The sequence below is a fragment of the Dendrobium catenatum genome, unplaced genomic scaffold (assembly GCF_001605985.2).
Source record: "Dendrobium catenatum unplaced genomic scaffold, ASM160598v2 fragScaff_scaffold_821, whole genome shotgun sequence".
NCBI lineage: Eukaryota > Viridiplantae > Streptophyta > Magnoliopsida > Asparagales > Orchidaceae > Dendrobium > Dendrobium catenatum.
In genome coordinates, this window is record NW_021319283.1 from 59,860 (window position 1) to 81,421 (window position 21,562).

Below are 21,562 nucleotides of genomic sequence, written 5' to 3' on the forward strand. Positions count from 1 at the left end.
ACCATCGGTAATTCCGGCGGTTCTTTGACCGCCAGATTACCACCGGTAATTGGTGATTTTCCTGTACTGATTGATCAAAATCCTTCAAGTTTAGGCTCTTATTATTTTAATTATTCTAATGTGCTCATGTCATAGTAGTTAAGATATAATAGTATAGATCTTGAGTAGTGTATATAATTTTTTAGAGAATGAATACATATGTATATTGATGTTCTGGTCAATAGTAGTACTTTCGCTGATATTCATATTGATAGATAAAATTAGATAGCTCTAATTATTATTTATTAAGAGATAAAAGAATTATTCTTCCAAATTAAATTTTGAGACATCACACACCCCAACCATGATTTGATCATGGAGGACAAACTAGCTATTTCACAATCAGCTAAGAGTATGATTTGTTGGATCCATCGTTGATATGGACCATGAATATCTTAGAATAATTCTCAACCTCCATGTCCTTATCTTTTCAAGAAGTATAGATAATGTTTTAGTTTTAATTGCTTCTAAACAAGCTATTTCCTTTTGTTAGGCAATGTCATGAGACGTATGCAATCGACTAACATCACCTAAACGAACTCCTAAAACTAGCCATCACTTCTGACTTCTCCATCACCCATCAAACATGTTTCGACCAACAACACTAAACTTTCTAATCCAACAATACCCATCGGTGTCTACACCAAACGCTAGTTATCTCTCTTCTTCAACTTCACCGACACTCAAATACATCATCAACAGAGATGCTCTCCTACTAAATATTTACAGTATATTCTCATAATCTTTTATGGTAGGTAAGGAAAACTATTTTTAATCTTAAATAAAAGCTAGAAAATCTATTTTAATTGAGTTAAATCCTATCAAGCATTTATTTTATTTTACTTTCATGTTAAAACATTTTATTTGTTCTATGTATTTACACAACTTTTGTCTCTCCATCTTCATACAAATTAATTAGACCCCAAATTTCCACCACCATAAAGTTTCTTTTACACAACAAGACTCACATTTTTAATCTTAAAACTGGTTTGATGGTTTGCGAATATTTAATTCAGACTTATAGAGCATGGGAGGAAATTATTATTTCTTGAAATAATAAAATATTGATTTGATCAATCTCTATCATTGTATTCAAAGTATCATTAATTTTATATATGTTTTTTTTTTTTTAATGAGATTTTTTTAGTCAATTAAAAATAAACTCACACACAAGTCACAACACAACACTAGTTGAAACTAAATAAATCTGGAACGCTCCATTTTCAGATTCCTGCCTGTGGCTTTTGCTTGTACACTGAAATAATTCCCTTATTATCACATAAGATATCAAATCTAAAATATACAGAGAAGCTACCTACTGAAGAAGACAACTAACTGGTTTGGTAAGAGAGTTCCAAGCCTACACAAATTACTCCTCATTATTACCCCAGAAATTTCTCAACTGGGACATGTGGAGCAGCAGCTCATCACGACCTAAGCCAGTAACACTACTTGTCATGATCCATGGAGGAGGCTCACGATAACATGTTTTGATGAGTTCTTGAAACTGCTTTATGTTATCAGCAGGATGACTTCCCTTACCACCCTTAGTTTTGTCACATTTCGTGAAAACAAAGGTCATCCCAATCTGAAATTAATAGAAATTGAACATTCGCTTACCACCAAAAAATAAAAAAAAAAACAGAAAGAGAGCAATAGAGGAAGGCTTAAAAGTGTTACGTTATTGCGACCCAGCCAGTTGGCACAATCTAGGTCAATTTGTTGGGGTGGAATACTGGCATCAACAAGCAGCAAGACAGCGACCAAAGTGTCTCGATTCTGAAAATAGCCCTTGGTAAAGGAGGACCAGTCCATCCGAGCAGATTCCGATGCATGTGCAAAACTATTATATTTTAGAGCATGTATCAGCTTTTAACAGCCAAGTAAAAAAATAAAAATCAAATCAAATCCAGGGAGCAATACATTAAACAAGTCTATTCTTCAGTCTATATTCGGCCCCCGAACGTTCAATATATCATACGGGCCAAGTCCATGTGACACAAGAGTTCCAGGTTGATGAGAATTGTTTGTAAACACACGCTAATATGCAATGCTGATAAGAAATATCAAAGGAAGAAAATCTAAAAAGATGATGACTGGAGGATACTTATGGATGTCAAAAAATTATCCTACTCAAACCTGACCCAAAAAATTCATGTTTGGTCAGGTTCGGGACTACAAGTTGGATTTTCCGACCTGTTTAATAATGTGTCGGGTTCAGGTCGACCCGCGAATTCATTTTTTATCCGAAAATAACACGTTTAATAATTTTTTTCTTTTATTTCTTGTACTTGTAAGTATAATCTTCTTAATTTCATCAAATATTCTAAACTTCATAGTTAATACAACGACAACAACATCAAGTCCCACTGTGGGATCGACTACATGAATCTTTTTTCTCCATTGTGTCCTATTAAGAGTCAAATTTTCATTTAAATCTATTAAATAAATGTCCTTTATAATATTTTCTCACCAAGTATTTTTAGGTCTTCATCTAACTTATAACATAAGTCAAATCTAATAGATTCACTCTCCTAACCAGATCATCGGAAGGCTGCCCCTTTATTTGACCAAATCATCTAAGGCGACTCTCTCTAATCTCATCTTCCATTGGAGCTACTCCAACTTTTTCACGTTTATGCTCGTTTCATATCATATCTCTAAGAGTAAAGCCACTCATCCACTTGAGCATCCTCATCTCTGCAACAATTAACTTAATATTATGTTTCTCTTTTAATGGCCAACATTTTGCACCATAAAGCGTTGTAGGTCTCACCACCATCCTATAGAAATTTCCCTTAAGTTTGAGGAGGGATTTTCAATTAGACAACAAGCTTGATGCATTCCTCCATTTCAATCATTCAACTTGAATTATACTAATTAAGGTTTTTAAAACCTGACCGGACCTGCCGGTTCAACCGGTTGAACCGGCCAACTTTGATTAATTCTTGAAACAGGATAGCAGAAAACTGGGTGAACCGATCGCCGGTTTTAAAAAACCATTTGATTCGATTAAAACGTGATATTAGCCGTAGGAATGAGATCGAGTGGTGTTTGACAAAAAATTAAGAAGTAAAAACATAATATTCCTATACCTATTTCGTTCGCTGCTCTTCATTCCCATGAATAGGCGACGTTTCATTCTTGTTCTCGTATGCTCGACTTCGCTCTTCATTTGCAAATTGGACTTGACGAGTTACAACAACGAAGTCATTATTCCTCTTCCGCATCACTTCCTTCTCCTATTTGCTTCAAGTCGTAAGATGTAAGTTTTTTTAACATAATTTTTCTAAGTTTTGTTTGGTTATATTTTAAAATGTTTGTGAAGGATTTCTGCCAAGGATTTAATAATTCTTTTACTTTCTTAATGCCCTTAAGAACGATCAGGGTGGATGCTTGTTTTGTACTCGCTATGATGTATTATTTAGTATTTACTGTTAAAATCTTAAAGAAGATTAGCATTGAAGCTTGTTCCCTACTTTCTCTATGGTGTATTAGTTTTCGTTATTCTTAGAGAAGATCTAAGCTCTTCTTGTTCAGCTTCATGTAGGGTTTATGACTTGTTAGTTTAACTGTGAGTGTATTTAAAAGTTATAAGTGGGCACAACAGGACCAAAAACTTTAAAGATACTCAATACGAAGTTTCTTCTTCCTAAGTTATTATGTTAATTTTATAAATTTTTTCATAATTTTATTATTTATTACGTCATCCGGTTTGACCCCGATTCAACCGATTGAACCATGAACCCCTCCTTTCAATTCGTTGTCCGGACTTATTTTCACAACCTTGCTACTAATAATACCCCCATCTATTTGACCATCACTCTGAACAATAGACCTAAGATATAAACTTTATAGCTAATAAGTAATAAAAAAATTTAAGAAAATGGGTTAATGAGTTGTATTCGAGTCATTTGGGTAGCTAGTGAGTCGAGTTCGAATTGGTATTTTTGACCCTTTTACTAAAGAGGTTGAGAGTTGATTGGATTCGGATCAGGTCACTTTTGGGTTGGACCCAAACTTCACCAATCAACCCATTTTGACACCCCTAAAGACTATCAAACTTTGAGATTGTTAGATGAACTGCACGCCAAAGTACCCCTAGTCTAGACTCTCCAACATATTGAATACAGAAAGAAGTCAAACTCCATTAGACATTTAGGTTTAGATAAATTTTTAAGCTCAATTCAGTTTTATTGTGACTTGATTAAAAATAAGTTTAAGTCCACCAGCCTGCTCTAATATTTGTGCAAACTCAAATTCAAAATATTAAATTTAGATTCATTTTATAAATGTAAATCATTTTCAACATCTAAAACATCCTCTAATGAAAATTCATGAACTATCATTTTTTTAACTGGATCAACATCAACCATATATAATTACTTTGTTGATGCATACATAGTAGGCTTAATATAGATGACGTGACTTTTTCTTTAGAGACATAAATGTTCGGTTAGAATGATATAATGTAATACTCCACATTAGAAACTAGTATAAAGTCTAATGCAATGTTTTTGGTGAACTGTAGCTTAATTGATCTATAATTTTTGCTTAAAACCTTTAGTGGGACAAATAATAATAACAAAACAATCAAAGGACAAATAATATTTAGCCAACAAACCATTTATAATACTCAAAGAAGTCATATTTGATGCGGTGCGCCATACTATTTATCAGCTCCAAAATACTCTACCGTTGTTATACCCTTTTAAGTTACAAATTATAGTTCTACTCTATTTTTGGCAAACTTTCCTTTCTCTGTTATAGAGAATAATTTCTGTTTTCATGATAGATTGGTCTATTTGGGATAGGAAGAATTACATGTAATTGCCAGAGGGATATATAGGTTGAAAGCTCCATTTGAAAGGATTATAATGATTTTAATACTGAATACTGAAGTTCATTGGCTATTTTATCCTATTTGATTTTCTGTTGCTTAAGCATGGAGCTTCTATGCTATATTGGTATCAGAGCCAAACAGATGAGAACATCATGGCTGAAGGTAGCAAACGTCCAGCTCTTTGCGTCAATCACAGCTTGGAGTCACTATGAGCGGCGCAATCTGGCCTTGCTCAACGAATGGGCAAACTTTCCCTTGAGTTTCACAAGTTCTCCATGAAGATGCAACGTGAGATACAGAGCCTCAAATCGTGAGGCCTCGCGATTCTGACAAACTGACTGACGTAAATGACAATGATATGGAGGCAGAGGCAATAGCCCCAGCGGTTGATTTGGTGAGGTCCAACAAGGATCTAATTACTTATGTTAATAGGGGATTAATTAGGAAAGAAATTTCCTAATTTAAATTCAAATAAGAGAGTATATTAATTAAGGCAGGAAGGCTCAATTAGGAGCAAAAATATATTAGGAAAGGGGGATAAGGAGGTTGGGGAGCTTATTTAAGGGGAAGTTTAGAGTTATTTCATTTTATGCTGAATTTGAGTTGTGTTTGTTGTAGTTTTCTTCGGTGAGGGCTTCCTAGCGGCGTCTAGGTTTAGCGGGAAAGACGATCTACCTCTCTTATGTATAGATCATTGTATCTTACTTTTGTAATGGAGCATTAATACAAAACTCATCCTTTGTTTTCTCAACTTATTGTTGTTCTTGTTGTATTCTCTCGTTGTTTTCACCTTAAGGCGTGTGAAATTGGTATCAGAACAATGTTCTAGACCAAAACCAGTTTTCTTCTCGCTGTTTTTGCTGTTTTCGACGGCAGATTTCCTTCCCTTGTTAATTTCATTGTTTGAATCGTTATCGCTTTTTTTTTTGGGAGGATTTAAAGCAAGATCCGTTAACTGGCAGCAAAGAAGATGAAGGCGTTGGAAGGAGAGTGGGAACGATTCAAGGCCAGAATGGAGGAACAATATTCCGGTATTGAGGGGAAGTTCACAGTGATGGAAAGAAGGTTCACAACAATAAAAGGATGGTTCACGATGGTGGAAGGACGGTATTCATCCATGGAAAACAGATTCGAGAACATGGAAGGCATGCAACAACAACAACAACAAAAATATCAAACCTTTGTCCCACTACGTGGGGTCGGCTACATGAATCTTTTTTCTCCATTGTGTCCTGTTAAAAGTCAAATTCTCGTTTAAATCTAATAAAGAAATATCATTTCTAATATTTTATAACCAAGTCTTTTTTGGTCTGATGAGGAAATTAATCAAGTTGCAGTCGAAGGCTTCATCGGCTAGTCTGGTTGGTCTGAAGGGAAAGAGAGTCCAAGAGGACAATGATGAAATAGAGATAATTTTTCCTCAAGAAACATCCGACGGGCTCTGAGGGGAGGTGCACCAAGGTATCCTAAAGAAGGGACAACAATGAGAGGACAGGTTGAAACGGGTTGGAGACCACCCAGGAAGGAGGGACAGTGGGTCAGTCCATGGTGGGGTCGAACCATGTGGTCCAAATCAACCAAGGGAGAAAGGGAGAGAATCGTACCATCACTTCACAAAAGGAAATAACGGAGGAAGAAACAATTGGGGTATGGATACCAAATCAAGAAAGTTGAAAATGCCGATCTTTGAAGAAGAAGACACTTAGGTTGGGTGTATCGCGTAGAGCATTGCTTTTCTATCAACGGGTTGATTGAAGGGGAAAAACTCATGGCGCGGGTCTATGTTTGGAAGGGAAAGCCCTAGCCTGATTCCAATGGAGGGAGGCTAGGTATTCGATCTCCCCATGAGGCTAGGTATCTGATCTACTTATGTGGAGAATTTAAGGAGTGCTTGTTGGAACGTTTCCAAGCCATCCGAAAAGAAGACATCCACGAGCAGTTCTATGTCCTCACTTAGGAAGGGACAGTTATGGAGTACCGGGAGAAGTTTGAGCTGTTGTCGGGGAGACTGAGGGGAATATCTGAGGAAGGATTGGAGGAGAATTTCATTAAGGAGCTTAGGGAGAACATACAGATAGAACTCAAGATATTGAGGCCTAGGGGGCTGAGGGAGACAATGGAGCTAGCACAAAAGATAGAGGAGAAATAGCGAAGGGAAAGGAGCAGTCTAAGCAACACCCTGGGAGGGGCCTATAGGAGCACTTCTACGACCTTTGCACCGAGGACCCAAACAATGTCATTTCAGAGGGAAGCCCCTAAGGAGAAAAGGACTGGAGTCCGTCCTAGAGGCAATTTCAAACACCTCACAGAAGCAGAAGTTCAGGATAAGTGGGCAAAAGGGTTATACTTCAGGTGTGATGAGAGATTCACACCCAAGCATAGGTGCAGGAATTATGCCCTTCGGGTATTACTGGTCTGTGAAGGGGAAGAGGAGAGCGGGGATGAGCTGGAGGATGTATTAAAGAAGACTGAGCAGTTAAATCTGGATGTGGCAAAGGTGTCCTTGAACTCAACGGTGGTATTTACTCCCAATCACACCATGATGGTGAGGGGGGAAATTGGAGAGCAATTTGTGGTAGATAGCGGGGCTACATATAGCTTCATCTCAATTTGGTTGGTGGATCGGTTGGGGTTGAAGTTAGTGAGGACTGAAGGATGTGGGGTGATGATGAGAACATGCAAGATAGAGAGGAGCATGGAGATATGTAAAATGGTGGTGATGAACTTGCAGGGCGTTTAGGTGGTGGAAGGCTTCATTCACCTGGACTTGGGAAGCACGAATGTGATTATGGCGATGAAGTGACTACAAACTATTGGGGGTGCCAGCTTATGCAAGAGCATGCTCTCTTTAAAAACCATGCTCAGGACAATTCAGGATACAGGCTGCGGATATTTGGTAAAGTTGCAAAGCATAGAAGGGGACTAGAAACAGGATGCAAGGGAAATTTCAGTAGGGGCCCAGGAACATGATGAAAGGAAAATTCCAGTAGAGGCCCATCTGAATTCGTAATACTATCAAAATGTATTTCAGCCACCGGTCGGATTACCACCACCTCGAGAGCACAAGCATGCCACCAACTTGAAAGAAGGGACTTCTCCCATTAGTGTCAGACCATACCGTTATCCCCAAATCCAAAAAGATGAGATAGAGAGACTAATCAAGGAGATAATGAAAGTGATCAACAGACCTAGTGTGAGTCATTTCTCTAGCCCGGTATTGTTGGTGAAGAAAGATGGCAGTTGGAGGTTGATGAGGACATCCGACCGTGAAAGTTTATCATAGGAGGAGCCAAAGATCAACGGCCATGATTGTACCACTTTATATTGAGTTATTATTTATAGTTTGATTTATTTATGTATTTTTTCATTTTTACCCTCACTTGAGAGAGTAGGCCTATAGGCACTTTTGTTATTTATCTTATTATTGTATTTTGGCTATTTATAGCCCCCTCCTCTTCTTAAAATAAAATCATGCACTTTGTTCTTAAAAGCTTTGAGAGTTCTTATGAGAGTTGAATTCCCTAGGTGAGAGCAACGTATTACCCACCAGCCGTACGAACCATCCGGGCTCGTGGTTTGAAGTACCTAGGTAAGGGCAACGTATTACTCATCAGTCGCATGAAGCGTCCGGGCTTATGGTTTATCTTCTCCAACGCTCCCTCTCCTTTTTCTCCCCTACCCACCACCTTCATCCCGCTCTGATACTATTCCTCTTCCCTCAGTCCTTCCCCACCTCTCGGCCCAATCACTGCCACCAAGCCGCCTACCTCCACTTTCCCCAACCTTTGGCTGAACCCCTTCCCCCACACAACCACCGGCCCCACTACCGTCCTAGCCACCGGCCACAATCCTCGACCCCCCCTCCCCTTGACTCCAAAATTTCAGAACCAAGCATTCATTACTTTCCTAATTTAAATTCTTGTAAATTTGAAAAGTCAAAATATTTTAAATTTAAATAATTTTGAATTTGAAATCTCTTTCCTAAAAGAAAAGCGTTATGTTAGGAAATATCCTTCAATCATGCTATTTAAAATTCAAATAGAAAATTACCATGATTTCTTTTCCTAATTAGTATTCTAAGATTGACAAGTCATTAAACATCCCACCTCTCCCCTATGATTTCAAATTTTAAATTTCAAATGCATAGTCACTACTTTCTATATTTAGCGCATTTTAAATTAGGAACGTTTTTAAATCAGATTTTAATTTACTCAAAATTTTAAATCTCTTTCCTAAAATAACATGAGCTGTCTTAGAAAACCTCCCCCAACCTTGTCAATTTGAATTTAACGGAAGATTGACCTTAATTTCCCCTCCCATAATTGATAGCCTAGAATTGACAAGTCATAAAACACTATAATCAAGTCTCATTAAAGGAGCCGACCGCTCCCTCTCTCCCTTTCCCCTTTTGCTCCTCCCAATTAAGTCTCTCAATCAATTGCTCCAAATTAACTTCATATTTGAGATTTGATTTAATTCCTATTTCCTTAATTGATATATCATAATTGGCAACTTTATTAAATCAATAATCCCACCCTAATCGTAGCTAGCTTGGTTCTACATCAGAGGTTTTACGTAGATTACAGAGCTTTAAATAAGAAAATGGTACTAGATAAGTTTCCAATTCTCGTTATAGATGAACTCTTGGATGAGTTATTTGAAGTTATGATCTTCTACAAAATAGATTTGAAGTCGGGAAATCATCAAATCAAGATGAAGAAATCATATGTGCATAAGACGACCTTGATGACATATGAAGGGCACTATGAGTTCTTGGTGATGCCTTTTGTCCTCACCAACACACCAGCCACCTTCCAGTCACTTATGAACTGAGTGTTCCAACCATATTTCCAAAGGTTTGTCCTAATATTTTTTATGATATTTTGATATATAATGGGACAGAGGCAAAACACTCTAAGCACATGAAGAATGTCATGGAGACATTGAGGAAGCATCAGTTGTTTGCACATTTGGGCAGGGCAAACACAGGTGGAGTATTTAGGTCATATGGTGTACGGAGAGGGGGTGTCACCTGATCAGTCCAATATTCAAGCCATGGTGGATTGGCCACTTCCTAAGAATTTGAGGGAGCTGCGGCGGTTCTTAGGGCTCACCGGTTACTACCGAAAGTTTGTGAAGGGGATATGATACCATAACAAAACCTTCAACTGAGCAATTGAAAAAGGATAATTTCACGTGGGGGGAAGAGGCAACCCGAGCCTTCCAAGAGTTGAAGGCAACAATGACTAGTGTACCTGTGCTGGAACTTCTAGATTTTTCTAGATTTTAGGAGACCCTTTGAGGTGGAGACTGATGCATCAGGTTATGGGCTAAGGGAAATACTCATGCAAGATCAGAGACCTATTGCATACTTTAGCTACCTGCTTACAGCCAAGGCAAAACTCAAGTTGGTTTACAAAAGGAAGTTAATGGCTATTGTCTTGGTTATTCAAAAGTGTAGAAACCTATTTGAGATGCTTCTTATTAGACACGCCGAAGAAGTGGGCAATGTGGATTGTGTGGGTCGAGTATTAGTACAACTCATACCATTCAGCAGCAAAGACCACTCCCTTTAGGATTCTCTGTGGGAGAGATCCACCTCACTTGATTCATTATGGGCAGAACACTACACTAGCATCCAATGTAAAGTAATACTTAGATGAGAGGGACAAGATATTATCTGAACTCAAGGGATATGTGTTGAGAGCCCAACAGATCATGAAAAGGAAGCTTGATGAGCATAGGAGAGAAGTAAAACTTCGAGTCAGGAGAGATGATTTACTTAAAATTGAGGCCCTACAAATAAAAAGCACTAGCAAGGAGGAAGAATGAAAAATTATCCCCATGAAACTTTGGGCCTTATGAGATCTTGGATCGCATTGGGGCTGTAGCCTATCGATTGGCGTTACCGCCCAAATCAGCGTTGCACTCAATCTTTCATGTCTCCCAGCTAAGAAAGGAAATCGGAGAACACACACCATCAACAGTACCCTCGACATTGACATAAGAAATGGAGGTCATACTGGAACCCCTAGAGGTAGCGGGGATGCATGGTGGAGGGGCAAAGGCACAAGATGTGTCAATCAAGTGGAAAGATATGCCATAGCACAACGCCTTGTGGGAACTATTTGAGACAATCAGGAGGTAGTTCCCAACATTCCACCTTGAGGTCAAGGTGGTAATTTTGGGTGGGAGTATTGATACGGAGGCGAAGGCAGCAGCCCCAACGGTTGATTTGGTGGGATCCAACAAGGATCTAATCACTTATGTTAGGAGGGGATTAATTAGAAAAAAAAATCTAATTTAAATTCAAATAAGAGAAGGAATTAATTAAGATAGGAAGGCTAAATTAGTAGTGGAAATATATTAGGAAAGGGAGCTAAAGAGGTGGGGGAGCTTATTTAAAGGGAAGCTTAGGGTTACTTTGTTTTATGCAGAATTTGAGTTGTGTTTGCTATAGTTTTCTTTTGTGAAGGCTTCCTAGCAATGTCTAGGCTACCTCTCTTATGTGCAGATCATTGTATCTTACTTTCGTATTGGAGCATTAATAAAAAAATTATTATTTGTTTTCTAAACTTATTTTTGTTCTTGTTGTATTCTCTCATTGTTTTCACCTTAAGGCATATCAGACAATTATACAGATGGCCCAAGAAAATTTCAATGGAAACAGAGGTGCGAGATCAATCCTTACGGGATCCTAATTTTGATAGACAAATTAACACTAGGCAACATTTCTATGTCTAATTATGAAGAGAATGATTATTATCCAATGAATACTCCAGCCCATAAGTTATACATTTCTCATGAACGAAGTTATAATGAATTTCGACTCAAATTGGACATTCTATTCTTCGATGCGCTTCTAAACATTGAAGACTACCTTGACTAGGAATACAACATGGAAACCTTCTTTGACTACATGAAAACTCCACCAAAGATGTAGGTCAAGGATGCGGCCTGCAATTGAAAGGGGTGGTAAGGGCAGGGTGGTTGCAATTCCTACAAACACAGAGGCGGGAAGGTAAAGGAAATGTGTGTAGTCGGTTTGCTTTTGAGGGGGCGTTTCTTACCCATTGATTTTGAGCAAATCTTGTATGCTCAATAGTAATAGATCCAGTGAGGGGATTGTTACTTTGGGCTATCAAGTCATTAACAAGAGTACACAATTTAGATATCTTGGGTCTATTGTTCAAAGTGATAGTTAAATATATGGAGATATTATTAGTAGAATTCAAGTTGGATGGTCGAAGTGAAGGAAAGCATCGGGCTTGTTGCGTGATAGAAAAGTCTCATACAAACTTAAGAGAAAATTCTATAAGATAGTGGTGAGACCTGCAATGTTTTATGGTGCAGAATGTTGGCCATTAAAAGCAAAGCATAATATTAAGTTAAGTGTTGTAGAGATGAGGATGCTCAATCAAATGGATGAGTAACTTTACTCTTAGAGACAAGATACAAAATGAGCTCATACGTGAAAAGGTTGGAGTAGCTCCGGTGAAAGATAAGATTAGAGAGAGTCGCCTTAGATGGTTTGGTCAAATAAAATGGTGGCCTTACGATGACCCGGTTAGGAGAGTAAATGTATTAGATTTGGGTTATGTTAAGAAAGGTAGAGGTAGACCTAAAAAGACTTATTAGAAAATATATATGACCTTTCTTTATTAGATTTAAATGGAATTTTACTCTTAACATGATACAATGGAGAAAAAAGATTCATGTAGCTGACCCCACGTAGTGGGATAAAGGCTTATTGTTGTTATTGTTGTTGTTGTTGTATGTTCAGAATCAGTACTGTGCCCAAGAAATGAGATCAATAAGTGAATGCACTGAGAAATTCTTCGTCTCAGTGCTCGAAGCAATCTAAATGAGTTTAATAACCAAATAGTTGCAAAGTACATCAAAGGGCTTAAAGACATAATTCAAGGCAAGCTGGAATTAAACTCGATGTCGTCACTTTCTCAAGTTCTGAATTTCACATATGAGGCAAACTTCAGTTAAACTGGATACACCAGAAGAAGTTCATCAATAAGGATATCCATCGAAAATCCTGCATGCAACAATAAGCAAATGATTACTAGACAAAACCACAAACCTCCATCCCCAACCACTAACAAGATTGCATCTACATCACAGTCATAATTGCAGGCCAAGAAAAAGCATTCAATTAAGGAAAACCCATATTCCAAACTAGCCAACCTGAATTGTTTCCAATGTTGTCAGCCCAACAAAAAATCTAATGAGTACCCTTCACGCAAACAAATTCAGAATAAGAATGGTAAAGTTAAAGAGGGCCAAGAAAAAGAACTTGAAACTAAAACAATCATAGCGGATGGGTAGCATGGGGATTAAGGGGGGGCTCTTGTTCGTGTGATGCCCCGGAATCTAAGTTGGAATAATTATTCTTTTATCTTTTAATAAATAACAATCAGAGTTACCTAATTTATTTTATCAATATTAATAACAATAGAAATAAAACTATCAATCAAAACATTAATATATACATCTGTATTCAATTCCCAAAATCATATATACTACTCAAGATCTACACAATAATGTCATAAATACTATGTCCTGAGTATAAAAAATAATTAAAATAAAAAAGAACCTGAATAATCCTGACTAGCCTTACACTCTTGATTATATGCTCTGACATAAAATCATTTAACCACATATAATGAGCTTAAAAGTCCAGCAGGTCATCAAAACTTATAACTGAATTCAAAAAAATGATAAAGAAGCAGTATGCATGTTAACAGTTAAATTATAATAATTGCATTCATATAATCATTGACTCAGTACATAAGTAGTAAAATTCACAAGCAATAGTAGTAGAATCTATAAACAATAAAACACTATGGTACTGAAGCTAGTAAAATAGTAAACCAATACGAGTATCAAATCAATAAAGCAATCGTCATATCTATATCTATATCAATCAATACAGAAATCGTATAAAGCATCAAATCAAAATATCAGTAAAGACTATCGAATTCATATCAATGCAGTAAAATCATATAAGTGTGTACTCATACTATTCAGGTACTTTAGATCACGTGCTCAATATATCGCATGTCTAGTGCCAGTACGGTTAATCAATAATATTAAATAGTATCATTATCTAAATTTGTAACAATAACAATCCAGTGGCAAGAGCAGTAGAATAATACAATAACAGTAAATTTGTGCAATAATAATAAATTCATAAAATAATAAGAACAATGCATCAATAATATGCATTTCAGTAGTCACACTAAACAAATAAGAAATCTTGTTTATCACAGTATTTTTTAGTATTGTATCAGTATCCGTAAATCGTTGACTCAGAAAATATAGTCATCACTCTTTGTCCGTCGGCACACTAATCATCTCCTTATAATTCCATATCAGTATATCACATGAATTACTAAAAGATAACACAAAACCACAGTATTTAAGGGACTGTCGACCCACTATCCTGTATAGGTCAATCAATCTCCAACTAATGGGGCAACTAATCTTTATTTGTCTTTTACACACATTATTATCACAGCACTATAACAGTAATAGCGACCAGCTATTACTCAATCACATATATACATTCATTTTCAATGCAATATAGTAAATAAATAATAATTGAGCATAATTCAGAAAGTGCTAAAATGTCCTAACGATAGACAACAAAAATCATATTAAGAAAAAATTCAAATTTTTAGAATTTAACCAAATTATTAAATATTATATAAAATAACATTATGAAGTTTTAGTTAAATTAAATTACTATTTTTAGAAGTCAAAATAAATTTCTGAGTAAGAAAAAAATCGTATTTTAAAATCACACAATAAAAAATCTCAAATAAATACTCAAAACGTTCATAATCTTAATCTCTATAATAAATAAAAATTTACACGATGAAACTTTATCAATACAAAAACAATCGTCATTTTTTAATAATAGAAATACAAATTTAACTAGACAACAACAACAACATCAAGTCTTTGTCCAACTGCATGGGGTCAACCACATGAGTCCTTTTTTGCCAGTGTGACATATTAAAAGTCAAATTCTCATTTGAATCTAATAAAGAAAGATTATTTTTAATATTTTCTACTTAAGTCTTTTTAGGTCTACCTCCATCTTTTTTAATATAAGTCGAATCTAACTCAACTTTCCAAACTGAATCATCAGAAGACCTCCGTTTAATGTGACCAAACCATCTAAGGCGACACTCTCTATTATCTTCCATTAGAGCTACGCCAACCTTTTCACATGTATGCTCATTTTATATCATATCTCTAAGGGTAAAGTTGTAAAGTGCTGATTTTGCTCCAGGATCGTCCAGGACGATCTAGGATCGTCCTGGGACGATCAGTTGAAGTTTTGTTCCAGAATGTGTCCAGATTGCTCCAGGTGATTTTCCTGTAGGTATCGGCCAGGCCGATAGGGACATCGTCCAGGCCGATCGGTTCAGTGCATCATTTCGTCCTGAGCATCGCCCTGGGAACCGTCCAGGCCGATGGATTTTGTTCAGATCGTCCCAGGAAGATATTGCGATCGGCCGGGCCGATCTGTGTATTATAAAGCTGAAATCAGTCATTTTGAAGAGAGAGAAAAATCAAAATTAACGAAAATATCAGCCGAGGAGAGAGAAAGTCGAGGGCTTTTTGGGAAAAGTTGATTTTCGAGCGACGCGGCTCCGTTTTCGTCCGACGAGACTGTTCAGGAAATTGCTGTACGCAAGGTAAGGCACATTTTGCCTTTCTCAATTTTCAGAACCGTCGTGTTTGGCGGTATTTTTTGTTCGGAATTGATTTTTAGTCGTGATTTTCGTCCGTAGTTTCCGATTGGTTCAGTTTTTACCGCGTAACTTTCTGTATGTTGTTGACGTGCCGAGTGTGCACATTTTGATCTGGAGATTTTTGTCCGGGTGTTTTTGATTCGACGTTGTTATTTTCGTCGAACTGATATTTATCTCTGATGGTAGTTTAAAAATTGCTGAAGGCAGTAGAATTAAAGTCTTGTGAATGTTTATTATCTACATCTGTGCAACAATTTGGATGTCTGCTGATGATTTTTCAGAAAAAATGTGTAAATGTCCGTGATACAAGCGTTGTGCTTGGCCACCACATCCCTTTCGTTGAGATGATTCTGATTGTCCGGATTCTTACTGAATATGAATATGCTATCATGTATAATGCTATAAAAAAAAGGAGATATAAGGGCCTGGATCCTAAGGAGATCATATCTTTGGGTGTTGGTGTAGGAAATTCTGAAATGAGCTCAATCTGAATTCTAAATTCAGTTCATTCCGGATACACGATGAATTCTGTTCATGGTGCTATAAGCACATCTGTTCTGGGTGCCAGGGGCACAAGGGAGGCATAAGAGGGCCAGAAATCGAAGAGATCTGATCAGTTGTCTGGGAAGGGAGGCATTAAGGGGCACGGAATCCGTAGAGATTCCGTCATGTCAGGAGCATTTAGCTATGAATTAAATTAATATCATGATATTCTGATTTGAATATGATTCAATTTCGTATCTTTCATGTAAGCAAAATTCTGATTTCTGATTTTCCGTACGATATGGAATGATCTGATACTGTATGATATGATATTCTGTCAGATTCGTACATAAATTCCTGTATCTGTTCAAGATATGGATCATGAAATTTACTGATTTCATGTAACGATATCTGATGATTCTGGTTGAATTCTAAACCTGTTCTGATTTGTATATACTAATTATGATATGATCGTACAGACTCTGATATCTGATATTTGATATGATGTCCGTTAAGTTCTGATTATGATTCTGATTCTGATATCCCGATATACAAATTCATGTCCGTTTCTTGATTGGATTTTGAGATCTAATGATGTCATTGTTTTATGGCATTCTGGAAGTTATTGATTGGAGGTTTGCGCTTTGCTAAGCTGTTGAGCTCCACTCTTGGTTTTTCTGGTGATTTCAGGTATAACTGGGAAAAGGGAAAGGAGGTCCAGGAATAGATTTCAGCAGTCTGAATACGTAAGGTATTGTTTTGTACTTTTGATTTTTGTACAGACATGAGCTACTTCTGCTCTGTTTCTTTCTGTCTAGCCATGGTCATGTAGTTTAGATGATTGATTTTGAGGAAAAGAAAAAAAAATAATATGTTTTGTTCACGCTGCATTGATAATCTTCAATAGATAGCTCTGATGTGATCTGTGTTTGAGTTGAAAATATTTGGAAATTCAGTTCAAAAGCAATTTCAAAAACAGATCTTGGTCAGCTCAGTTTGTCGTTCACAGTCGCGACCGGTGCGAGCAGGGAACGTCCGTTTCGAGGTCGGGTCAGTGACAAAAGTCTCATATACACCTAAGCATCCTCATACATCTGAACACTTAACTTAGTATTATGCTCTCTTATATAAATGGCAACATATCAGCACATAAAGAGTGCACAAGTCCTCACCACACGATCTTATAAAATTTTCCCTTTAGCGTTTGATGGGTGACTTTCTATGCAACAACAGCCCAAATACAATTACCCCACTTACTGATGCTATCAAGAATTATCTGTAACTTTTCTTATTATTTGAACAAAAAAGTAGTAATTTTGTTTCTATTTTATTTTGCCTTTTTTTTTTTAGCTATCCAATGAATGAAGAAAGCATTCCAATGATCATGGTAGAATTATGCATAAGAGCTTGGTAGAACCTTTGGTTTGCTGGCTACGTTATGGTCCTGGCTACTGATGGGTTCTCGGGTTGGCATGTTTTGGAAGCACATAGGCGTTGAAGCTTTGTTAACTATTCTAGTTTCTATGAAGCTAGAGTTTAAGATGAGCTCAATTAATATCCAAAAAGGTACCTCAATTAAGAAAATTACATTTTGGAGGTGGCCTTGTCCTTCCCCTTTTTCTTGCCTCTTGGAAAACTGTTGGCTTTATTTATTGGGGACTGAATATCTAGCTTTTAAATTCATAATTAGGTTGCTGTATTATATTGTACTTTATAAGTCACTCTAGCATTGTCGCCCGAGACTAAATCCGTGAGCAGCCACAGTTGTGCTACTACTGTATTTTTTCCGTGCGGCTTGAGAGAGAAAGGGGATAGGACAAGGCCACTCCAAAAGTAATTCTTCTTAATGAGGTAACCTTTTGGGATATTTACATGAGACTGTTTTTCTTTTACTAAATCTTTCCAGCTTTCAATGCAACTTCAACAAGTAGAGCACGTGCATACCGCCATGGCTCCAAATGACTAGACCTATGGACTAACGGTTAAGACTGGACCATCAGTAGCCGTAGGGCTACTGCAATACGAGCCAGGGTGGGGGCTGGTTGCCGCCGATATACCATTGAAGCGTACCTTACCAGATTTTCTTCTGTATGCACAACTACCAACTGATCATTCGCTGTAGTTGATTTTTTTTTTATGCTTACCTCATTGACTAGCAACAACAGCACGGATAGAAATTATAAATCACGTGATACAAGACCTAAAAATATGAGCTGACTTGTGGTCAATAGAGAGAAGAAATAAGTACAGTATTTTCCGTACAGTTTGGAGCTCATTTGCCGTAATCTAATATCTCATCTCGCAACAATAGGAATGAAGCTATGATTCTCGATGTATGTTACATCACTTGGTTAGCATGAAGGATGGCATTTTTCGGCTAATTTCCTACGTACCATTTGTCAACTCGTTCAATTATAAAAATAAAGAAGACTCCTAAGTTGATTGTGATATGGTTATATTTGGCAGGTTGTGAGTATTTGTGAGCATCGTTTGTATTAACCTGCGGGCTTTATCGGAAAATCCTGCGGGCTCTTTCCACCCTTAGGCTCTATTCTCATCTTTACCCCTCCTCTAGGATAAATTCCTCGAACTCAGTCAAGTTGGGCTCTTGTCCAACCCTTCTTCGTACTCTTGGTGGTCCTTCTATCTTGCACAAAAGAGAACTTTAACCTTATGCTCTCTATCTCGGTTGCTCCTCTCGTGCCTTTAATAGCTGTGGTCTACACAACTCACCATCTTGATATCCTTCTTCTCACAACATGTGGTTAAGCATACCTTTGAAGTTTGATGCGTTTGCTACGATCTCCTTTGGTACCCAAAGGTTGACTTTGAAGACAGAAGGCGATGTGAAAGTATCTACGATTTTTCATTACTAGCCAAAATCGTGTTAGGAATTCGCGATTCCCCAAAGACATGCGTTAGAAGGATTATTTTAAAAACAGGTGAATTTACTAGTCTTATAGCTACTGCTTCTCTTTATTTAAAATCTATCAGTATCGAATGCATGTGTGTATGAAACGCGCAGTCTAACATGGCTTTGATGATTGAGGACTCAGCGTTTTATGATTTAGACTTTTATCCTAGCTTCATAACTCTTAAGCTTTTGCTTTATATCACACGAAAAATTTTTGCTGGTCCGTTGATTTATATGTGTACATTTCAGTCTTAGCTTGACTCCTTGATTATCACATTTTTTATGTAAAGTATTGTTTGTTCACAGATTTACTATACATTGTGTCTGTTCTTTCTAATTGTGGTGTGTACTGAGTATTCAATTTGATATCGAAATGCAATAGCGATTCGTTTCGTTTGTTCTTCTCTACTTGAATATTTATGAAAGTAGGTAGTGCTTCTCTCTTTCGTCTGTCAAAAAAATGAATTGCAGTAGTTTAAAAACTAGAATCTCTCTAAGTTTGAACGCAAGGTGATACATTGCGGCCAAGACAAGTATGAGAGCTTTGCGACCAACATAGCATAGATTACTCACCAAATGATCTATATAGGCACAGAAACTACTTTCTCAAGACTCAGTCAAGTTCTTACATAATAAGCAAGAATAGACTGTGAAAGCCGTTGTCATATCTTGAAACTGATCGAACATTTCGCAAGCCTACGACGATCCATTATGAAACGCTCATCGCAATCATACTTCTCAAAATGATTTGCAATAATACTATTTGGCCAATTTAAGAATGGTGAGCTGACTCATTTTATTTTAATTAATTCAATGATCACCTAAGGATCCCCTTTTAAAACACATCATAATAGGAGCGAATAACAAGACTTGAAGTTCTTAACGAATCGATGGATAAAAAAGATTCTCAAGCCAATGAAACGCCTCATTACCTCTCCTGTATTGCTTTAGGAACCAAGGCCAACTTCTTATTGTCCTCGATTTCACAGGATCATACTTGATTTACCTTTTAGCAGATACCAATGTAAAACCCAAAAAATGTTCAAACTCGAAGTACATAAAAAGAGCATGTGTGATGTTGAAAGAAGGAAGATAACTGATGAAATCGAATAAATATGTGCGACTAAAGTCTATCAATTTGGCGATTATTGGTACTTAGAAATAAACGACAATCGTTTCTTCTCATAATTATTGAAAGGAACAATGATGCAAACCACTGGAGTGATTCAGTTCATTGAGAATAGCATTCAATTACAGGTATAAGATCAGAGAATATGAGATTATCATTCTTTAAATATTACTAGCGCAACAGAATTTTGTCCAATAACGATCGTAAACATGTTTCATTTCTCATAACCAGGAGTATTTTGGAAGTATTTTATACAAGACAGAAGAATGGTAAAAATTCATGCACCGATCTATATGAAAACCTACCCTCTACTGGTGTTACAAATGACGCCCAACGTTCACTAAATTCTGGATTCGTGACACAGGATCTAATTCTTTTACAATATATTTTAGATGGCAAATACAGCCAACTTTAATACGGAGAATCGGCATTTAAGAGAAAAAAAAATTTTCATTGAGACACTAGAGGGAAGTATCAGAACTAGAAATCAAAATTGAACATTAGCATTGCGATAAATTTAGGAATGTATATACAAACTTTTCCTAGATTACACTTCTAGGACGTTAATTTATACAGGAGTCGTCACCATATTTCTGCAGTTACAAATGTAGTTCACGATTATCTGTATAGCTATTGTAATCTAACTGGAAAGTTATAGCATAATGACAGAGATTGTGATGCCAGACCATGAATTTGGATGAAGTCCTGAAGAGAAAACTGTGTAACGTGCACTTGTATAAATTCGAGGAGCTCCAACTTTTCATCGAGAACAATTCAGGGATCACACATCAACCATTTTACATATTTGTACGATTAAATTAGATGAAGAGGTTATACTCTGGAATTGTCTTTAGAATAGAGTGGTTGTACAATTCAAAGACAATCTTCGATCATAAGGTGTGAAAATGTGACCATAAATCGACTGGGAACAATCATATATACGACTGAAGCGCAAAGTAGAGTGATCTAAGTCATATATATGACTTCTAAGACTGTCTGTTTGCTTCATCGGGGACTCAGGCAGTGCAAAAGTTAGGTAAAGGTTGAATTGACCAAGTCATAGTCGTGGACAAAGGAATATACGAGGTCAAGTAATTAGGAGTGGTCAGGAAATGAAACATTTACAATTCCATTCACTTACGAGAATTCTCAAATCTAAATCAGAATCATGTTTACCACTATGTACTATATTCAAGATGTGGGTACTTATTCACAGAGTCTACACCTTATACATTTTTACTCTTATGGATAAGTCATATCCTCCTCGCGCTAATATTCTATAGATAGTGACGAGAGAAAAAATGAAACAACGTGTTCAGAGATTGAGGAGAGATATGTGGATAAATGTGGTTCTCTGGAATAATCAGCTTGATTATATG

At 36.9% G+C, this 21,562-nt stretch overlaps 1 protein-coding gene across 1 annotated transcript in view; it reads right to left on the reverse strand.

Annotated features, from left to right (window-relative positions):
* Window positions 1-1,230: 1,230 nt before the first annotated feature.
* LOC110092914 (GTP-binding protein At2g22870) overlaps window positions 1,231-21,562 on the reverse strand; it is a 40,000-nt gene continuing 19,668 nt past the window's right edge. Inside the window, exons 3-4 of the mRNA XM_020817611.2 lie at window positions 1,720-1,882; window positions 1,231-1,627 (exon numbers count right to left, since the gene is read on the reverse strand). Of these exons, the coding sequence (XP_020673270.1) occupies window positions 1,409-1,627; window positions 1,720-1,882 (382 nt within the window). The 3' untranslated portion in view covers window positions 1,231-1,408. The remainder of the gene's footprint in view (window positions 1,628-1,719; window positions 1,883-21,562) is intronic.